At 44.9% G+C, this 24,007-nt stretch overlaps 1 protein-coding gene across 1 annotated transcript in view; it reads left to right on the top strand.

Annotated features, from left to right (window-relative positions):
- The window catches only part of itga3b (integrin, alpha 3b), a 139,432-nt gene that overhangs the window by 99,641 nt on the left and 15,784 nt on the right, over window positions 1-24,007 (top strand). Inside the window, exons 18-21 of the mRNA XM_056297237.1 lie at window positions 4,940-5,017; window positions 9,451-9,553; window positions 10,629-10,805; window positions 14,955-15,089. Coding sequence (XP_056153212.1) covers window positions 4,940-5,017; window positions 9,451-9,553; window positions 10,629-10,805; window positions 14,955-15,089 — 493 coding nt within the window. The remainder of the gene's footprint in view (window positions 1-4,939; window positions 5,018-9,450; window positions 9,554-10,628; window positions 10,806-14,954; window positions 15,090-24,007) is intronic.

Genomic DNA, 24,007 nt, shown 5'->3' with positions numbered 1-24,007 from the left:
AACACCTTTACCATGAATATGAACACCTGGACCATGAATATGAACACCTGGACCATGAATATGAATACCTGGACCATGAACGTGAACACCTTTACCATGAATATGAACACCTGGACCATGAATATGAACACCTGGACCATGAATATGAACGCCTGGACCATGAATATGAATACCTGGACCATGAACGTGAACACCTTTACCATGAATATGAACACCTGGACCATGAATATGAACACCTGGACCATGAATATGAACACCTTTACCATGAATATGAACACCTGGACCATGAATATGAACACCTGGACCATGAACATGAACATCTGGACCATGAATATGAACACCTGGACCATGAATATGAACATCTGGACCATGAATATGAACACCTGGACCATGAACGTGAACACCTTGACCATGAATATGAACACATGGACCATGAATATGAATACCATGAATATGAACACCTGGACCATGAATATGAACACCTGGACCATGAACATGAACACCTGGACCATGAATATGAACACCTGGACCATGAACGTGAACACCTTGACCATGAATATGAACACCTGGACCATGAACATGAACATCTGGACCATGAATATGAACACCTGGACCATGAATATGAACATCTGGACCATGAACATCTGGACCATGAACGTGAACACCTGGACCATGAATATGAACACCTGGACCATGAATATGAACACCTGGGCCATGAACATGAACACCTGGGCCATGAACATGAACACCTGGACCATGAATATGAACACCTGGACCATGAACATGAACACCTGGACCATGAATATGAACACCTGGACCATGAATATGAATACCTGGACCATGAACGTGAACACCTTTACCATGAATATGAACACCTGGACCATGAATATGAACACCTGGACCATGAATATGAACGCCTGGACCATGAATATGAATACCTGGACCATGAACATGAACACATTTACCATGAATATGAACACCTGGACCATGAATATGAACACCTGGACCATGAATATGAACACCTTTACCATGAATATGAACACCTGGGCCATGAATATGAACACCTGGACCATGAACATGAACATCTGGACCATGAATATGAACACCTGGACCATGAATATGAACATCTGGACCATGAATATGAACACCTGGACCATGAACGTGAACACCTTGACCATGAATATGAACACATGGACCATGAATATGAATACCTTGAATATGAACAGCTGGACGATGAATATGAACACATGGACCATGAATATGAACACCTGGACCATATAGGTGAATACCTGGACCATGAACATGAACACCTTTACCATGAACATGAACACCTCGACCATGAATATGAACACCTGGACCATGAATATGAACGCCTGGACCATGAAGATGAACACCTGGACCATGAACGTGAACACCTGGACCATGAATATGAACGCCGGGACCATGAATATGAATACCTGGACCATGAACGTGAACACCTTTACCATGAATATGAACACCTGGACCATGAATATGAACACCTGGACCATGAATATGAACACCTGGACCATGAATATGAATACCTGGACCATGAACGTGAACACCTTTACCATGAATATGAACACCTGGACCGTGAATATGAACACCTGGACCATGAATATGAACGCCTGGACCATGAACGTGAACACCTTTACCATGAATATGAACACCTGGACCATGAATATGAACACCTTTACCATGAATATGAACACCTGGACCATGAATATGAACACCTGGACCATGAATATGAACATCTGGACCATGAATATGAACACCTGGACCATGAATATGAACAGCTGGACCATGAATATGAACACCTGGACCATGAACGTGAACACCTTGACCATGAATATGAACACATGGACCATGAATATGAATACCATGAATATGAACACCTGGACCATGAATATGAACACCTGGACCATGAATATGAACACCTGGACCATGAACGTGAACACCTTGACCATGAATATGAACACCTGGACCATGAACATGAACATCTGGACCATGAATATGAACACATGGACCATGAATATGAACACCTGGACCATGAATATGAACATCTGGACCATGAACATCTGGACCATGAACGTGAACACCTGGACCATGAATATGAACACCTGGACCATGAATATGAACATCTGGACCATGAACACCTGGACCATGAATATGAACATCTGGACCATGAACATCTGGACCATGAACGTGAACACCTGGGCCATGAACATGAACACCTGGGCCATGAACATGAACACCTGGACCATGAATATGAACACCTGGACCATGAACATGAACACCTGGACCATGAATATGAACACCTTTACCATGAATATGAACACCTGGACCATGAATATGAACACCTGGACCATGAATATGAACACCTTTACCATGAATATGAACACCTGGACCATGAGTATGAACACCTGGACCATGAACATGAACATCTGGACCATGAATATGAACACCTGGACCATGAATATGAACACCTGGACCATGAATATGAACATCTGGACCATGAACGTGAACACCTGGACCATGAATATGAACACCTTGACCATGAATATGAACACCTGGACCATGAACATGAACACCTGGACCATGAATATGAACACCTGGACCATGAACGTGAACACCTTGACCATGAATATGAACACCTGGACCATGAACATAAACATCTGGACCATGAATATGAACACCTGGACCATGAATATGAACACCTGGACCATGAATATGAACATCTGGACCATGAACATCTGGACCATGAACGTGAACACCTGGACCATGAATATGAACACCTGGACCATGAATATGAACACCTGGACCATGAATATGAACACCTGGACCATGAACATGAACACCTGGACCATGAATATGAACACCTGGACCATGAATATGAACACCTGGACCATGAATATGAACACCTGGACCATGAACATGAACATCTGGACCATGAACATGAACACCTGGACCATGAATATGAACATCTGGACCATGAATATGAACACCTGGACCATGAACGTGAACACCTTGACCATGAATATGAACACATGGACCATGAATATTAATACCTTGAATATGAACAGATGGACCATGAATATGAACACCTGGACCATGAATATGAACACCTGGACCATGAATATGAACACCTGGACCATGAACATGAACATCTGGACCATGAATATGAACACCTGGACCATGAATATGAACATCTGGACCATGAATATGAACACCTGGACCATGAACGTGAACACCTTGACCATGAATATGAACACATGGACCATGAATATGAATACCTTGAATATGAACAGCTGGACCATGAATATGAACATCTGGACCATGAACGTGAACACCTGGACCATGAATATGAACACCTGGACCATGAATATGAACACCTGGGCCATGAACATGAACACCTGGGCCATGAAAATGAACACCTGGACCATGAATATGAACACCTGGGCCATGAACATGAACACCTGTACCATGAATATGAACACCTGGGCCATGAACATGAACACCTGGACCATGAATATGAACATCTGGACCATGAATATGAACACCTGGGCCATGAACATGAACACCTGGACCATGAATATGAACACCTGGGCCATGAACATGAACACCTGGGCCATGAACATGAACACCTGGACCATGAATATGAACACCTGGGTCATGAACATGAACACCTGGACCATGAATATGAACAACTGGGCCATGAACATGAACACCTGGACCATGAATATGAACATCTGGACCATGAATATGACCACCTGGACCATGCACGTGAACACCTGGACCATGAACATGAACACATGGACCATGAACATGAACACCTGGACCATGAATATGAACGCCTGGGCCATGAATATGAACAACTGGACCATGAATATGAACACCTGGACCATGAACGTGAACACCTGGACCATGAATATGAACGCCTGGGCCATGAATATGAACAACTGGACCATGAATATGAACACCTGGACCATGAATATGAACACCTGGACCATGAATATGACCACCTTGACCATGAATATGAAGACCTGGACCATGAACATGAACACCTGGACCATGAATATAAACATCTGGACCATGAATATGAACACCTGGACCATGAATATGAACATCTGGACCATGCACATCTGGACCATGAACGTGAACACCTTTACCATGAATATGAACACCTGGACCATGAATATGAACACCTGGACCATGCATATGAACACCTGGGCCATGAACATGAACACCTGGACCATGAATATGAACACCAGGGCCATGAACATGAACACCTGGGCCATGAACATGAACACCTGGACCATGAATATGAACACCTGGGCCATGAACATGAACACCTGGACCATGAATATGAACACCTGGGCCATGAACATGAACACCTGGCCCATGAATATGAACATCTGGACCATGAATATGACCACCTGGACCATGCACGTGAACACCTGGACCATGAACATGAACACATGGACCATGAACATGAACACATGGACCATGAACGTGAACACTCAGATCTTGAATATGAACACCTGGGCCATGAATATGAACACCTGGACCATGAATGCTCGTTCCATGGCTCTGGTGCTGAGCCTAAAAAGAACCATGCTGCTTGTGTTTCTGGTGTTTTATATCAGGTTTTACTTCCACTGCTAACAGTTTGCTTCACAGTCTGTTTTTTCATTCAGCTTGTAGCTTTTCTAATGAAACACTGTCATGTCAGCATTAATTCTACTCTCTGGCTCAGTTCTAATTTGTATTTTCTGATGAAAATTATGCAGAAATTTAATTTCCTGTTCATATTCTGCTGTAGTTTTTTCTTGCTGTGGTGTCCATTGACTTAAAGTGAATATGAAGGGGATGCCAGATGCTTTGTCTTTTGTTATTAAGACATGGACGTTGTTTTCTGTAGGCTGAGTGAGCAGGATGACCTGAGTCCTGCCTTGGTGGTGCTGAAGATAGAGAACACCATCCTCCCCTCCTTCACCATGTGAGTCCTGTCCTCCATCACAAAAACGTCACATGTTTACACAGGACCAGATAAACATTATGGAGTCTCAAACATCCCAGATCAGAAAGACCTATGTTAGCACATACACTCCCATTTCATAAGCTCTTGTCCCACATAAAAACACTTATTTTTAGTTTGATTGAGAATTAATTCAAAGTAGTGTGAGCTGAACTTTTAACCTTTAGCCATTCAAGTCAAATGTACTTATATTGCTCTACATTGCATTTTAGTCCCAGAAGGGTTTACAGTCCCTTTTACATTCACTATAATACAGCACATACGTAATACACACACACACACACACACACACACACACACACACACAAACAAACGCACACACACACACACACACACACACACACAAACAAACGCACACACACACACATATATATATATATATATATATATATATATATATATATATATATATATATATATATACTAACAACCCCAGTCCTTATACAAGTTTGTCATTTCTAATGAATTAAAGTGAAATGAAGTTATTCACACCTTTTCAAAATTTCCTTACCAGTCTGAACTCTAATCATGTGTTTTCATCTTAACTAGGGTGACCAGATTTTCAAAATCCCAAACCGGGACCCTAAAAAGTGTACCGCACGTTCGTGCACATGCATATGCACGTGCTGACGAGCTTGTCTGTGTCGCCGGACATGATACGCCAAAGGCCTTTTATCCCTGATACGCCGAAGGCCTTTTATCCCTGATACGCCGAAGGCCTTTTATCCCTGATACACCGAAGGTCTTTTATCCCTGATACGCTGAAAGCCTTTTATCCCTGAGACGCCGAAGGCCTTTTATCCCTGATACACCGAAGGTCTTTTATCCCTGAGACGCCGAAGGCCTTTTATCCCTGATACGCCGAAGGCCTTTTATCCCTGATACACCGAAGGTCTTTTATCCCTGATACACCGAAGGCCTTTTATCCCTGAGACGCCGAAGGCCTTTTATCCCTGATACGCCGAAGGCCTTTTATCCCTGATACACCGAAGGCCTTTTATCCCTGAGACGCCGAAGGCCTTTTATCCCTGATACGCTGTACGCCGAAGGCCTTTTATCCCTGATACACCGAAGGCCTTTTATCCCTGAGACGCCGAAGGCCTTTTATCCCTGATACACCGAAGGCCTTTTATCCCTGATACGCCGAAGGCCTTTTATCCCTGATACGCCGAAGGCCTTTTATCCCTGATACACCGAAGGTCTTTTATCCCTGAGACGCCGAAGGCCTTTTATCCCTGATACACCGAAGGCCTTATATCCCTGATACACCGAAGGCCTTTTATCCCTGATACACCGAAGGCCTTTTATCCCTGATACACCGAAGGCCTTTTATCTCTGATACACCGAAGGCCTTTTATCCCTGAGACGCCGAAGGCCTTTTATCCCTGAAACGCCGAAGACCTTTTATCCCCGATACGCCGAAGGCCTTTTATCCCCGATACGCCGAAGGCCTTTTATCCCTGAGACGCCGAAGGCCTTTTATCCCTGAGACGCCGAAGACCTTTTATCCCCGATACGCCGAAGGCCTTTTATCCCTGATACACCGAAGGCCTTTTATCCCTGAGACGCTGAAGGTCTTTTATCCCTGATACACCGAAGGCCTTTTATCCCTGATACACCGAAGGTCTTTTATCCATGATATGCCGAAAGCCTTTTATCCCTGAGACGCCGAAGGCCTTTTATCCCTGATACGCTGTACGCCGAAGGCCTTTTATCCCTGATACACCGAAGGTCTTTTATCCCTGAGACGCCGAAGGCCTTTTATCCCTGATACGCCGAAGGCCTTTTATCCCTGATACACCGAAGGTCTTTTATCCCTGATACACCGAAGGCCTTTTATCCCTGAGACGCCGAAGGCCTTTTATCCCTGATACGCCGAAGGCCTTTTATCCCTGATACACCGAAGGCCTTTTATCCCTGAGACGCCGAAGGCCTTTTATCCCTGATACGCTGTACGCTGAAGGCCTTTTATCCCTGATACACCGAAGGCCTTTTATCCCTGAGACGCCGAAGGCCTTTTATCCCTGATACACCGAAGGCCTTTTATCCCTGATACGCCGAAGGCCTTTTATCCCTGATACGCCGAAGGCCTTTTATCCCTGATACACCGAAGGTCTTTTATCCCTGAGACGCCGAAGGCCTTTTATCCCTGATACACCGAAGGCCTTTTATCCCTGATACACCGAAGGCCTTTTATCCCTGATACACCGAAGGCCTTTTATCCCTGATACACCGAAGGCCTTTTATCTCTGATACACCGAAGGCCTTTTATCCCTGAGACGCCGAAGGCCTTTTATCCCTGAAACGCCGAAGACCTTTTATCCCCGATACGCCGAAGGCCTTTTATCCCCGATACGCCGAAGGCCTTTTATCCCTGAGACGCCGAAGGCCTTTTATCCCTGAGACGCCGAAGACCTTTTATCCCCGATACGCCGAAGGCCTTTTATCCCTGATACACCGAAGGCCTTTTATCCCTGAGACGCTGAAGGTCTTTTATCCCTGATACACCGAAGGCCTTTTATCCCTGATACACCGAAGGTCTTTTATCCATGATACGCCGAAAGCCTTTTATCCCTGAGACGCCGAAGGCCTTTTATCCCTGATACGCTGTACGCCGAAGGCCTTTTATCCCTGATACGCCGAAGGCCTTTTATCCCTGAGACGCCGAAGGCCTTTTATCCCTGATACACCGAAGACCTTTTATCCCTGATACACCGAAGGCCTTTTATCCCTGAAACGCCGAAGACCTTTTATCCCCGATACGCCGAAGGCCTTTTATCCCCGATACGCCGAAGGCCTTTTATCCCTGAGACGCCGAAGGCCTTTTATCCCTGAGACGCCGAAGACCTTTTATCCCCGATACGCCGAAGGCCTTTTATCCCTGATACGCCGAAGGCCTTTTATCCCCTTCCTCCAGGAAAAGACAGGCTATATCCTAACCCTTTAAAAACATCACACACACACACACACACACACACACACACACACACAGGTCAGTGTGTAAGTCACACACGTGGTGCAGGGTTCATGTTTTCGGATTGGATGAGGTCATAATGAGTGGGACAGAACATGGGAAACGTCTCTGTCAGCGCTGCAAATAAATAAAATATTCAATATTTGCTTAATTGCCGTGAAAACCGGTCATTTGGGGGATGGATGTTGAAAACTGGGACATTTTACTATTTTACAGATAACTGTCGGGACTTGGGACACCCAGCTTGAAACTGGGACAAACCGGGACGTCTGGTCACCCTAATCTTAACTTAATTTTGATTTAAGTATTCCCTTTGGGTTAAGCTAGCATTAAAGCTAGAGTTTAGTTAGCGTTAAAGCTAGGATTGTTAGCATTAACGCTAGGGTTAAATTAGCATTAAAAATAGAGTTAGGTTAGCGATAAAGCTAGGGTTAAGTTAGTGTTAACGCTAGGGTTAAATTAGCATTAAAGCTAGAGTAAGTTAGCGTTAAAGCTAGAGTTAAGTTAGCGTTAAAACTATGGTTAAATTAGCATCAAAGCTAGAGTAAGTTAGCGTTAAAGCTAGAGTTAAGTTAGTGTTAAAGCTAGCGTTAGTGTTAAAGCTAGAGTTAAGTTAGCGTTAAAGCTAGGGTTAAATTAGCATCAAAGCTAGAGTAAGTTAGCGTTAAAGCTAGGGTTAAATTAGCATCAAAGCTAGAGTAATTTAGCGTTAAAGCTAGAGTTAAGTTAGCGTTAAAGCTAGGGTTAAATTAGCATCAAAGCTAGAGTAAGTTAGCGTTAAAGCTAGGGTTAAATTAGCATCAAAGCTAGAGTAAGTTAGTGTTAAAGCTAGAGTTAGCGTTAAAGCTAACGTTAGTGTTAAAGCTAGAGTTAAGTTAGTGTTAAAGCTAGCGTTAGCGTTAAAGCTAGAGTTAAATTAGCATCAAAGCTAGAGTAAGTTAGCGTTAAAGCTAGCGTTAAAGCTAGAGTTAAGTTAGCGTTAAAGCTAGCGTTAGTGTTAAAGCTAGAGTTAAGTTAGTGTTAAAGCTAGTTAAGTTAGCGTTAGCGTTAAAGCTAGAGTTAAATTAGCATCAAAGCTAGAGTAAGTTAGCGTTAAAGCTAGCGTTAGCGTTAAAGCTAGCGTTAGTGTTAAAGCTAGAGTTAAGTTAGTGTTAAAGCTAGAGTGAGTTAAGTTAGCGTTAAAGCTAGCGTTAGTGTTAAAGCTAGTTAAATTAGCATCAAAGCTAGAGTAAGTTAGCGTTAAAGCTAGAGTTAAGTTAGTGTTAAAGCTAGAGTTAAGTTAGCGTTAAAGCTAGCGTTAGTGTTAAAGCTAGAGTTAAATTAGTGTTGAAGCTAAGGTTAAATTAGCATTAAAGCTAGAAAGTTGAAGGTTGGGCTAATCCACTGTACTGAAGAGTAACCTACACCTTCCTGTTTCCAGAGACAAGCGTTTGGTCCAGACCTTCTTCAGCGGGGAGGTGATGGGCGAGTCGGCCATGGTCAGCACCGGAGACGTAGGAAGTCCGGTGCAGTTCACCTTCAGCGTGAGTCACCAGACCCTCCATGACTCTGTTTCCTGGAAACTCCATCCCATCATTAAAACAAACACATTGGCTCTGGGATTTTCACATTATGGTGGAAAACGTTGATTTGTTGACCCATGAATTGTGGTGTTGGCTCGATCAGGGATGGGACCAAGCCATCGATCAGGGATGGGACCAAGCCTCATGCAGGCAGGGCTCATAGAAAAGCTCATAAATGATGTTTTTCAGTTTGTTTCCTCACATCAACTTCTACGGAATAATGTCCTCACTCTGTTTACCCCTATTGTTGTTAGAAATCACCTCTATTGCTCCCCCACCCACCCACACCCACACCCACACCCACACACACACACACACACACACACACACTTTTTCTCCCCAATTGCACCCGGCCAATTACCCCACTCTGCCGAGCTGTCCCGGTCGCTGCTACACCCCTCTCTGCTGATCCAGGGAGGCTGCAGACTACCACATGCCTCCTCCGATACATGTGGAGTCACCAGCCACTTCTTTTTAGCTGACAGTGAGGCGTTTCACCAGGGGGACATAGCGCATGGGAGGACCACGCTATTCCCCCCAGTTTCCCCTCCCCCTGAACAGACACCCCGACCGACCAGAGGAGGCGCTACTGCAGCGACCAGGACACATACCCACATCCGGCTTCCCACCCGCAGACACGGCCAATTGCGTCTGTAGGGATGCCCGACCAAGCCGGCGGTAACACGGGGATTCGAACCAACAATCCCCGTGTTGGTAGGCAACGGAATAGACCGCCACACTACCCAGACGCCCCCCGTGTGCGCACATTATTAAAATTGCTTAGAACATATTAGCCGAAATTAATGTTTCCTCTATTGCTCTTCTAAGCTGTTGCTTTAGTTATTTTCCTGGCAAACATGATTATGATATGGTCACTACTGCATTGGGCCTGAAGGCAGTAACATTTAAACTGCATACTGCTGGTTGTCTTTCATGTTGAATCAGGACATTTAAGATTATTCTATCATCACACTTACTTTAAGGGTAAGATGTAAAAGCATATTCACACTTTGTGTTGGCTTGTCTCTACCACCAGGTGGAAGTACGGGGGGAGCCGCTGAGGGACATGGGGACTCTGGCTGTGGAGTTCCAGTGGCCGTTCGAGGTCGTCAACGGAAAATGGCTCCTTTACCTGACGGAGGTCGCCTTCAGTGGGACGTCAGAAACGAACTGCGATCCTCCAGGAGACGTCGTGAACCCGCTGAACCTGAAGGTAAACCAGCTCTTCCCCTGCCACATCCACTTTAGTCATGGGTTAAAGGAACAAAATGATCTCACTTTATGTTGAATTGTAATATTAATATAATCTTTTTTAAAAAGCACCTTTCACCCGTGAAATACAGCTCAAAGTGATTTACTTCAGAAAGAAGCAAATTAAAACAAAATGGAAAAAGTCAAAATGCTTTAGAATCAACACGAGACAAACAATTTAAAATTAGAGGAGTACACTCAGTAGAGTGCAGATCACCACCAGGTGAATGTATCTCAACTTCTCCAGTGTTTGAACTTGGCGACAAACCACCCCTTTGTTCATCTACCAGTAGAAGGGAAATACATGTTTTTCCTGCCATCATAAGACTTGCATAGCGCCCAAGTCAATTGAATGGAAATATGGAAAAAAGTTGTTAATATGCAGCGCTCAAGCTAAAAAAGTCTACCTAATAAAAACATGTTGCCTGTCAGTCTGTGGATGTGCAGCCTCCTAGGTGAAGTCCTGCATGAAAGAAACCAAGTCTGACATGAAATGACAGAGATCAGGCTGTCCCAATTTGTAAGCTCCTATTAAAAGACTCTAAATGTGTTCAGCCATCATGGTTTTCATGATATGAAAGGAATGAAGGTGAATGGCTGCTCTGCTGATTGACTTTCATTCATAAAACGGTGGTAAGAAAACATAGCTCAGCCTGTCTGTGAATGTTCTCATTCATCCAGGTCATCATGGTTATCCAAAGGAATTGAAACAAGTGCAACTGGACTTGGTATATATCCGTGAAGACGTTTCGCCTCTCATCCAAGAGGCTTCCTCAGTTCGTGCCTTTCTGACTAGACCAAGCTAGTCTGACTGGCTGCTGATGAGACTCAGAATTTAATTTAGCGATGGCCGTTGGTAAACATCAGAACAAAAAGAGCCACGCATATCAATAGCTCTGACAACGACTCCAAAGAGGATAAATACTGAGTCTCATCACCAGCAAGTCAGACTAGCTTGGTCTAGCCAGAAAGGCACAAACTGAGGAAGCATCTTGGATGAGAGGTGAAACGTCTTCACGGATATATACCAAGTCCAGTTGCACTTGATTCAACTCCTTTGGATAGCTCAGCCTGGTGAAATGTTTTGTCGTAGCTACTGAGATGATTTCCAGCTGTGGCTGTGATTAATCCTACTCTTGAAATTGTATTTTTATAGCAGCGTTTTAACACTGGAGACTGGCGCTGCTGCGTGGCGGCGAGGTTAATAAGGGGACTTATTGTTGGTTCCTCCAGTGTTCCTCCAGTTCTCTTGTGCTGAGCTCAGCAGTGAATGTTATGCTGGCTTGTGAAACACGATGGACTTCTTGTTTACTTTCAAGACTCATACCTGAACACATAATGTTTTGGTTCCGACACCATTACTGTCCGATCTGACTCAGCCGTAGATGTGAGTCACGCATGCTCACGGTTGACCCAGGGCAGCGGCGACGGGGAGCAGTGTGGGTCGAGCGAGCTAGAGAGTGAATGAGGAGAGGGAGCGGCGGTAGTGAGAACAAACGTTTTTCAAAGGGTTTTAATCACCGCAACCACGAGAGGTTCTTCATCATACAGTCATAACCTGCACACACATCTTCAGGCTGATAGGTCCAGTAGTGGTGGGAGTGTCGGAACAGTTGAGACACGTATTTTCCAAACACCGCATCTCAGTTGCTTTCAAACCCCAAAACACGCTGCACCAGAAGTTGGTCCACCCCAAGAATCAGGTCCGTTGCCACAAACAGAGCAATAAAGTGTAGCTGTTAAGTGCCAAGAGGATTAACATGACTTGTACATCATGGAAAACAAATAGACTCTGGTGAAGAGGACGGCACAACACAGAAGAGCTAACACATCAGACCAGGACTCCACAGTCTACACCATCTACAGGCCAGTGGCCACTCTTTCAAGGATGAGAATGTGCACATCCTTGATAGGGAGGAACACTGGTTTGAATGGGGTCTGATAGTTAATAACCTGGTCGCCTCGTCTCTATGACACAGACTCATTGTTTTAGTGCCACCGCCAGGCCTTGTAGAAGAGATGCAGAAGCTCTTGATGAATTTTTTCTGGTCTGGTCAGCACTGGCTGAGAGCATTGGTCCTGTATCTCCCTGTGGCAGAGGGAGGACAAGGACTCATAGACATTCTATCCAGAACTGTGGCCTTCAGACTACAGACAGCACAGAGGCTGCTATACGGCCGTGGTCACTGCTGGTTGGCTCCTGCTTGGCTGCTTCTTAAGAAAGCTGGCCAGCTTGGATTGGATAAACAACTTTTTCTGCTGAGGTCACCTGAAGCTGATCTGACTGGAATCACACCTTTTTACAACTCGGTGGTTGAAGCCTGGTAGATGCTGAAGGTCACATGAACTCCTGACCCTAGGCCAGGAATGTCGCTTTTTGAGGAGCTGCTGTTTTATAACAACTTCCTTGCAAATACCACCTTTTCCTCTGTTACAGTGGCTGGCATTACTAAACTGGGCCATTTTACAAAAACATCAATGGAAACACTTAGCGACATCATCAACACCAGGTCCTCCAGACTGCTGAAGAAGTCTGAGAGTCCCTATCTGTGCCACTGAGAGCGTTTGCTGAAAATCGTGCTCTAACTGACCAATGGGAGGATGACAATGAGTACGTTTTTCCCTCCCTGATCTTCAGTCCTGCAGTTGAGGCGTGGTGAGGGGGGAGCAGACTGCTTCTTTCCCTGAATACACCATTGTGGTCGTTTCAGCTCTTGTGAGAAGAAGCAGTTTTACTACAGCTGTGTGACAGTACCCAACCTTCGCTCTCTGGTTGAAGTCAAGGAGTGGAGATGGAACTGAGGTTTTTGCTTCAGACTGTACCCCTAAAGGCAGGTGAAGGGTCCTGTATAAGCCTCCTGTTAAGAAACTGATAGCTGACCTCCAGTGGAGGATTATACATGGAGCAATAGCTATGAACAGACACAGAGCTCACGTGGATCCAAGCACTGGGGAGGACAGTTCTTTCTGCACACAGAGGGAAACATTAGAGCATTTAGCGGTCTCTTGTCCTCGATTAGTGGACATATTTAGGGTACTGTAAGGATGGGTGGAAGCTTTAGGAGAGGATTTCTGTGCCCCCATGTTTGTTCTTGGGCTCAGCTACACGGCAAGAAAAAGACTACTTCTGGTCCTAGTGAACTTTTGTTTGGAACTGCTAAGCTAGCAATCTGGAAGACCAGGAAGAGTCAGATGCTAGGTCAGGGCTGGACTGATGTGGTGCAGAGTATGAAGGATTTGGTGGCGGCTCATCTGAGTATAGCGCACCCTTTCTACACCCTGACCAGTAATCTGGACTCTTTCAGGGCTCTCTGGGGGTTAAGACAGGTTTCATGTTCACTTGTCCTTAAATTTTAATTCATTATGGTCGTGTGTGTGTGTGTGTGTGTGTTTGTGTGTGTGTGTGTGTGTGTGTGTGTGGAAGGTGGGGGGGGGGGGGTGTATGTGACGGGAGGTTTTTTTTGTGTAAATAATTTGGTGGAGTCACTGTAATGATGCCTGACATTTTATTGTTTTATAGTTTACCAGTTGATATCGACATGATGGGAATGGAAAATGTTATCATCATGTGATGAAAAAAAAAGTCTGTCTCTTTGAATCGATCTTGGTTCTATGATGGAAGTTGAACTCTTTGTGTATGTTAATGTAAAGGAGGGACTATTTGATGATGTCATTGTTCGTTGTTAGTTTATTTTTTTTCTCGTTAAATGAAGAGCTGTTGTAAAATTCAAATTCTCTCTGTCTGTCACTGTCTGTCTCTGTCTCTGTCTGTCTGTCTGTCTCTCTGTCTGTCTCTCTCACTCTGTCTCTGTCTCTCTCTATCTCTGTCTGTCTGTCTCTCTGTCTGTCTCTGTCTCTCTCACTCTGTCTCTCTCTATCTCTGTCTGTCTGTCTCTCTGTCTGTCTCTGTCTCACTCTCTCTGTCTCTCTGTCTGTCTCTCTGTCTCGCTCTCTGTCTCTCTGTCTCTCTGTCTGTCTCTCTGTCTCTCTGTCTGTCTCTGTCTCGCTCTCTGTCTCTCTGTCTCTCTGTCTCTGTCTGTCTCGCGCTCTGTCTGTCTCTCTCTTATTCTTTTCCATGTCTCTTCTCCTTCCCTTCTCTCTCATTTTTCAGCTGTTAGAGAACAGGAGTCGGCGTCCCAAGCGACAGATCGCGGCGGAGGACGGCGTGGACGTCAACCAGCCTCAGCTCATTGAACCGCAGGCAGCCATCACACTTCTCACCCCACGTAAAGAGACCTACCTGCTGGTGAGCTAATCTGACCAGACGACAGAACACAAACACCTTAGGTGATATGCTCATGTGTAATAAAAGACTTGTCCATCTGATCAGAAGCATCAACAGGAGAACTTCCACAGAGACCATGACTGTGCCATGTGGCGTGATATGTTAAGTACACAGTACTGATAACGGCAATAGTGATGTAGTAATCCACATGGCAACTCAGACTCATTTGTAAATCCCTAAACAAAATGCAGTTCCAGACAGCTTTACCATCACATTTACATTCAGTATAATATACAGCATCCCGTATCCCTAATTCATCCATTCAGATGGGAGAAACCTCGTCAGGACAGAAAACGACAGAAACTTCAGGAAGAACATCAGAGGAGGATTCCTGTCCCACAATAGATAGACATGTAATAGAATAGACAGTTTTACAATAAAACTCACTGAGACTTTAATTGAATCCCCACAGTACAGGTAGTCCCCAGGTTACGAATGCCAGTACTTATGTACCGACGTCCGTAAAGCCTATTATTGAAAAAAACGGACTTACACACAGTGGTTCGTACTAACGAACAGACAGACTACTTTATGCGACTTCTCAAGGCGGTTCATTGGCGCGAGGGAGGACAACGCCACGCTGTCGTCACCATTTTAAGTCGAATCGCGTAAACATTGTTGTGTGTTGTGTTTTGACTTAAATGTTTGGTGTGTTTACCTCGTAATCATGGCTGATGCAAGTGATGGTGATGCACCGAAGAAAAGGAAAACAATCACGACTGAAACAGAAGTGGAAATAATAAAGCATTCAGAGAGAGGTGAAATGCTGTTATCATTTTTCAACTACCTGGTGAGGCGGGGAGGCGAGCCCCAAGCAGGCTCTCGTTTCTGGTGTCAAACGGCCTCCACCAGTCGCGACCAGCTCCCAGGACAGTGGCAGGTGGGGAGCTTGAAATGTAAGAAATGTTTCTTTAGAGTTTTTTTATTGTAGTGACCTACTTTGAGGTTAGCTATCCACCATGGGGAAGAGATGGTCCCTTTAAGATAGTGGGTTCAGGGGTTAGCAGGGGGGTTGTGGGTAGACTTGGGGGCGGGGGTTGGATATAAAAATCTGTTGACCAGAAGTTTGTTTGGTGGAATAAATGACCCCACGGCTGTTTGGTCAAAAGGAGAAGTGGGCTCATCTCCTTTCTTACATCCTCCACATTGGTGACCCTGATGTGAGCCATGGCGAACGAAGCTACCTTAATACATGCATAAAAAAATCTTCAAGAACCAGGCCACCTTCATCTTAGCTTCATCCACAATGAGAAATGGTTAATCAGTCTCTTGAATGGCATCATATTTTCTTCCACCTTTATGGAATTTACCTTGACTCTTTTGATCTCAGGATCATCTGAAGTGATTTCTGTATGGCTCACTGGAATCCTTGTCCAGTACTCAACTGGACCACTGAGGAAATCTGGACTGGGCACTCAAGCTTTGTTCTTCATGAATTCTTCCACGTTTTGCCCTTTTGAGGAGCAGTCAGCTGGATTCTTATCGGTGGTGACATGTCTCCACTGTTCTACTTCAGAGCCTTTCAGAATAGCTGAAACTCTGTTCGCGACGAATGTACGGAAAGGTGTGGTCTCATTCTGGAGATAACCGAGTACCACTGTACTGTCAGTCCAAAAGATGGACTCTGCAAGATCCAGTTGTAGCTCTCTTCTCAAAACACCATCCATTTTCACAGCTACTGTCACAGCAGTCAGCGCCATATGGGGAATGGTAGGTTGCCTGAGAGGCACCACTCTGGATTTGCCCATCATAAATGCACAATGCATCTTGTTATCCATGTTCCGCAACAGAAGGTAACTGACTGATCCATATGTGTCTTCACTTGCATCAGCAAAGTGATGTAACTGCGCGAATGCATGAACTCCAAAACTCTCAGGTTTAAGACATCTTGGAACTGAGAATTGTTCCAAAGCTGGAAGGCCAGCTAACCAGTCAGACCACCGCTTCTTAATGTGTTCAGGTAGGTCGTCATCCCATCTGATCTTCAGTCAGCATAGGTCTTGCAGAATAGTCTTTGCTGGCAAAACCACTGGTGCCAGAATGCCTAATGGATCGTAGACTGAACCAACAATGGAAAGCAGCCCTCTTCTGGTAAAAGGGCGATCTCTGATGGTGATCTTAAACTTAAATGTGTCTGACTCAACACACCAGATGAGACCAAGGGCTCTTTCCAGAGGAAGTTCACCCTGGTCCAGATCTAAGTTCTTCATCTCTCCTGCCAGTTCAGACTTTGGAATAGAGTCGAGTACCTTCCAGCTATTGCTTACCCATTTGTTGAGATGAAAACCCCCTTTGGCACAGATTTTGATCAGATCCTGACACATTGATATGGCTGCTTCATCTGTAGCAACAGATTTCAGGCAGTCATCCACGTAGACATTCTGCAACACTGTCTCTACCACTTCAGCTTTGAACTGCCCACTCTGGTCTTCAGCACACTTTCTCAGAGCAAAACTGGCACAGCTAGGCGAAGACACAGCCCCAAACAAGTGTACAGTCATTTTTTCCTCAGTCAAGGCTTGGTTATAGTCACCACCTGTCCACCACAGGAATCTGAGTAAATCAGAGTCATCATCAGGCACTCTAACCTGGTGGAACATTGCTTCCACATGCCATGATTGCAACGGGTTCTTGCCTGAATCGGATTACAACGCCAATTAGACTATTGGTCAGGTCTGGACCTTGAAGAAGCTGCTCATTTAAGGATGTGCCCTGATAGGATGCAGCACAGTCGAACACAACTCTCAGTTTCTGTTTCACTTGGTGATATACTGCATGGTGTGGTATATACCACATTTTCCCTTCCTTGTGTGTCAATTCTTCATTGGACAACTGTACTGCATATCCCCTTTGAATAAGCTGTTCCATGAAATGTGTATTCCTGTTGAAAGCAGGCATTCCTGATGAACTTCCGCTGTAAGTTGTGTGCTCGCTGTTCAGCTATCTTGTGAGTTTTTGGCATGTTGACCATTTTGGTCTTTAGAGGTAAACATATGGTGTAATGACCATTCACCAGTTTAGCTGATTCCATGATCATGTCCATGAACTGACGATCTTCTCTAGACATCTCTACTTCATCACGTTTTCCTCCCTCAGGGAAATCCATCTTGAAATGTTGAAGCCACACATTCTCTAAACAGGCCACAGATATACGATTCACCCTTGTCTTCATCGGTTTTCTCATATCTGCATGACTGCAGATTTCCCTTAAGGGCCCATTCTTTTAGTTTGGTTCTTACAGCGTATGGTCCGTTACCAACATTGCTCACCACTTCCCATGGCTCCATAGCTTTGGGTACATTTGCTCCAATGAGCAGTTCAATGTCGGCCTCAATCTGAGGGAGATAGATTTCTTTGAGGTAAGACCACCTTTCAACATCCTTCTGCTGGGGTGTTTTCTTTACCTACAGGTATTGACCTTTCCGTGAAGACATCTGGAAGTTCGAGGAACTCGTCTCCTGACAAACTGCTGACCTCCAAGCCAGACATCATGGAGTGCATACAGATTTCTCTTCATTCATGGTTCTCAGCAGTATGTCGCTCTTCCTTAAACTGAGCTTTAAATTATTCATCAATGCCTCTGTACAGAATGTGTCAGAGCTCCCTGGGTCCAGAAAAGGATAAGTCTGCACCACCACACTTCTTGGCTTTGAGTTGGACATGAAATATTGTGAGTGTGCAGTCATCTTCTCCGGCCCCAGTAAGCTCATAACCATCATACTCTGCGCAGACAAATGCACTCAAAACTGTTTGACCTTCACATTTAACAGTCCCCTTCTTTGGCTCAACAACCATGTCCTTTTTCTTAATGTGCAGCAGTGTAGGATGAGCTAAGGAACCCACCTGACAGATCAACTTTACTTTACAGGCTTTGTTCATGTGACCATGCTTCAAGCAGCTAAAACATAGTCCTTGGCCTCTCAAGAATTCCACCTTGTCTTTGTGTAGCTTGTCTTTTAGTTTACTACATGACTCTATGGCATGTTCACCCTTGCAGAAGAGACATGTGTTTGTCATAGGTGTGATGGGATTCGTGTGTTCTGTTTGCACTGGCTCTTTTGTTTGACGATCCAATGGTATAGCGCTTGTGGTGAATGACTTCTTGATTCCACTTCTTTTCTGTGCTCTATGATTGTCTTGTTTAGTTGTGGATCCTTTAGCAGTTGTGCCATCCTTTATATCACCAAAGACTGGATGAAGTGCAATTTTGGCCTGGTTGTTTATGATCTCAACCAAATCTTTAAACCTGACTCTTGTCGCATTGCTCCTGTACACTACACACAACAGCTCTCCACCTTTCAGGTAGCTTGTATGGAAGCTTTACTACGATAGCCTTTAAGTTCACAACATTATCCAGTTCTTCCATGTAACTCACTTCAGTCATGGTATTACAGCATGCCATTAGAAAGAGTGAAAAGGCATTTAAAGCTTCTCCATCCTCTGGCTTGATAGTTGTCCAGCTCAAGACCTTGTTCATGTAGGCTACAGCAATCTTGTAATCATTCCCAAAATCCTCTTTGAGCAGCTGCTTAGCCCTGCAATAACCTACATCTGACCTCATATGAAGACAACTTTTTATCAGCTCTTTAGGCGGACCACTAGTGAACTGCTCTAAGAAGTAGAGACGGTCCTTATAGCTTTCGGTGTGGGATTCTACTCCATGCTCAAAGGCTCTTACGAAAAGATTGTAGTCTTAAGGATCACCGCAGAAGATAGGGATGTCTAACGGTGGCAATGTCATCATTTTTTGCTGCTTCACCATCAACTCTGTAATGCTATTCTGGCATGTCATGACACTGCAGAGCGTTTCTACTGCATGATCATCTGCAATAAAGTTACTAGACTGACCTACACCAGTGGGCTGGGGACAAAGTGGCCTGAATTCTTCACCTCCGTTTTCTGTGTTGACGATTGGTTCTGCATGTAGTGGTAGAACTCCAGATTCAATAGTTAGTCGACATGTAGGACTTACTTGGGATAAGCGCTCAGTTTCTAATACTTCGATTTTAGCGTCAGAGGCAGCAATAGCAGTTTGTAGTTCTAATGCTTCCCTTTTTGCCTTCAACTCAGCTTCCTGACGTTCAAGATCTTGCTTCTGCTTGAGAGCAGCAGCCTTTGCAAGTAATGTGGCTCTCTCTACCTCAGCCTTGAGGCGCACTGAGGAAGCACTGGAGGACGCCTCGCTTCCAATGTCTGACCCACGCCCGCTACTCTTAATGCTCGAAGCAAAGGATGCCATTGATACACTGTCTGTAGGTTTTTCCTCTGCATCAGTGTCTAGCTTGCTCTACCCGCTCCTCGACTCTATTTATCCATGTTTCCACTTCTTGTATAAATCCTCTCATGTGACTTATTTTAGACTCATATGAATTTTGATCTTCAGAGAACTTGTCGTCATGGATTAATTGTTTTATATTATCATTTAGCTTATTTCCCCAAGCGAATCCTGATAATCCAAATGTAATTTCCTTTTCACTGCATTTACGTTAGCATCATCTTCCATTAGCTGCTCAAGCTCAATTGCCCGGTTGGTTAGCTGACCTAGCTTAGCTCTTCTAGACTGTGTTAACCTATGCAGTTTGTCCTCGATAGCCTTTTCCGTCATTTTCGCATTCCTCTTTTGACAAGGTAGCTCCTCAAACCCTTCTTCCATATTTCCATGTTACTTTGAAACGTCTTCAAATTAAACAATGCTAGCGATAAGTTTTTTACTGCTTACCGTCCTGCCTTTCTTTTTACCGTCGCTCACCAGTGCTCGGGTAATCCTCGTCAGTGAGTTTCCTTGCTGTCCACAATGCCTTGAATCCATCACAATCTTCTTTTTCCATTTGGAGCAAGATGTTTTCTAACAAAGGTGTAAGGGCTGCTATAGCTATCCTGATAAACTAAACTAAATAAAAGAAAAGCCTTATGGCTGACGCGTATTCCACTTGTCTGTTTGGTCCAAAAGTGATTCTTCCTTTGCGTTTTAAGTATTTGTTTAAACTTGCTTGAAGACATACAGTGAAATAATGAATTGCATCCATGAAATAGTAACTTTTAACCTGACCTAATACACGTGTGCACAAAACACGATACACGTAGGCTAGGCATGGTCAGAAAAACCGTGTGGCTCCACTCTTCCATCTAGGCTACTAGCAATTCCACTCTTCCACTGACTAGAGCGCATTAACCCGGGAACACGCTTCTCCAGTTCTTAAAGTGACATGCACCTATCTAAGACTGCACAGCAAACGTAATACATACATAAAGAAAGCAGTTACCTAAAGCATAGTGTGTAAAAAATAAGTATTTAAACTAATTATTCAAATTACTAATTAAAACATTAATTATTAACCATTAGGAGACATTTGGCTCCTACACTACCAGTGCAGCGGCAGTGACTAACGCCGCCTCGCTCAAACTACCTGACTGCTGGGAGATGGCTGCGGCAGCATGGTTCGCTCTCATCAAAGCCCAGTTCACGATTAGGACCATCACCGTGGATGAGACCAAGTACTACTACATCGTGGCGGCACTCGGAACATCTATGGTGTCACGGATATTGGGCCTGCTTCAAGCCCCACTGCCCGTGGATAAGTATGCTACAATTAAGAGACACTTGCTGCAGGCTTTTGAGCTAGCAGAGGTGGAGCGGGCAGACTGGTTGTTTTCGCTGCAAGGCTTGGAAGACGACAAGCCAAAGTCAAGCAATGCCGTGCACCATACTCTTTCAGCGGGGCGGGAAAAGCCAGGGCCGGCGCTCAGTAGTAGCCCTGAGCATTGGCCAGGAAGGCAGGTTGCTGTTTATTTAAGACACCATCTCCGGCCGGTGGATGCTAGTTGATTGGGCGTGCAGCGACGCATCCTGCCTGCAACAGCAGTGGACGCGATGGTCGGTGGATTCGCCCCCCCCCCATGGATGCTGCCAACGGTACCCCCATCCGCACCTATGGCACGAGGTATGTGGAGGTGGGTTTTGAAGGTTGGCGGTTCGGCTGGGACTTTGTGATGGCAAAGGTGTCCATTCCCTGTAATATCCTGTAGCTAGACATAGCCTAGGATATAATTGGCTGACACGACGCCTCATTTGCATACGTCAGGATTATATGAGGATGCTTGCTGCATGCCTGAAGCACACAAGATGGACGCTGCAATAAAGAGTAGTCAGACGTGATATCGTCTCCTGTCAAGTTCCTATAAGACCACTGTAAGAGTGACTATAGCGAAACCACAAAGTATTACATGGTGTCAGAATAGCGGACTCATCGTCTACCATTCGAAATGGATTCCTCGGGTGTTCCAATACTGAGATTGGATTGGGACTCGACCAGTTTACCAGAGTCATGAAGAAGGTTCAAGCAACGTGCAGCTAATGTTTACTGGACCGTTGAAGGCAAAGAGTGAGGAGGATAAGTGCAGCTACCTCCTTTTGTGGGTCGGAGACAAAGGACGGGATATTTTCAACACGTGGACGCTGACAGCGGACCAGGCAAAGGTACTGCAAATGTACTATGATAAACTGGAGGAGTATGTTATCCCAAAAGCTAGCCCAATCTGTGCTAAATATAAATTTCAAAAGCGAATGCAAGGTGCTAGCGAATCGTTTGAACAATTCGTAACAGACTTGAAACTGCTGGTCAAAGACTGTGGCTATGCTAACGCAGACGAAATGGTTAGGGACCGTATTGTTTTCACAACCAACTCGCCTACAGTCCAAGAGAAACTGCTGAGCCATGGAGCTGCACTACACTTAGCAAAAGCGTTCACACGACATCGTGCATTCACACGAGCTAGCACAAGAGCAGTTGAAAAGTTATGGTGAACAATCGTGCGCCATCGGCTAGCCATGCAGTCCATGTAGTGAGCCATGGCAAAACACACAGAGACGCTCCGAAAAACAACGGTCACGGAAAAACCTTCAAAAGCAGCGGAGACAGTGCCAAACGTTACAAAACGTGTGAGAATTGTGCAAGGGAGCACAGTGAACAACAGGCATGCCCAGCAAAAAGATGGCAATGCAACAAGTGCAAAAAATTCAATCACTTCGCCAAGGTATGTAGGTCCCAGCAGCCACGCAGGCCCAGGCCAGTGCATACAGTAGAGGGCAGTAATATAGAGGAACTGGATGAACTGTACATTGACACAGTTACAAAATAGCAGAAAGGCACAGACAGGAAGTAGGCCATTGCTGAGGTTGAAATCGGTCAAGAAAAGCACAGAGTTAAATTCAAGTTAGATACAGGTGCTTAGGTCAACATTATTACAGCTAACCGTTTTCACAAACTGTTTGGAAGTGTGTTACTAATGTTAAAGGGACCTGTAATCTGAGCTGTAAGTACAGTATGTACAAGGGCACTGCCATGACACTTGAATTTTATATAGTCAGCACCCAAGCTCCACCTGTCTTAGGACTGAAAGCTTGTCTTGACATGGTTCTAATCAAGCTGGTCCTGTCTGTTAATGCTGCACAAGCTGAAAACTGTGATGTAGTGGAGGAATTTGCAGATGTTTTTCAGGGGATCGGACAGTGTCCAGGTGAATGCAGCATACACCTGGACCCCACAGCCACACCAGTCATATACCCACCATGGAGAATCCCATTCACTCTCCGCAGCCGTCTGAGGGACGAGCTGGATGACATGGAAAAGGCCGGAGTCATCTCCAAGGTGACCGAGCCTACAGACTGGGTGAATGCGTGGTAGAGAAGCCCCACACAGGCAAACTGAGGATATGCCTAGATCCCCGCAATCTGAATAAAGCCATCAAAAGACCACACTACCCACTTCCCACGCTGGATGACATCACTGCAAAACTGGCAGGAGCACAGTTTTTCAGCATCATGGATGCAAGGTCAGGCTACTGGGCAATTAAGCTAACACACGAATCCTCCATGTTAA

The sequence above is a fragment of the Lampris incognitus genome, chromosome 17 (assembly GCF_029633865.1).
Source record: "Lampris incognitus isolate fLamInc1 chromosome 17, fLamInc1.hap2, whole genome shotgun sequence".
Classification (NCBI taxonomy): Eukaryota; Metazoa; Chordata; class Actinopteri; order Lampriformes; family Lampridae; genus Lampris; species Lampris incognitus.
This window is presented reverse-complemented; position numbering and strand designations above follow the sequence as displayed.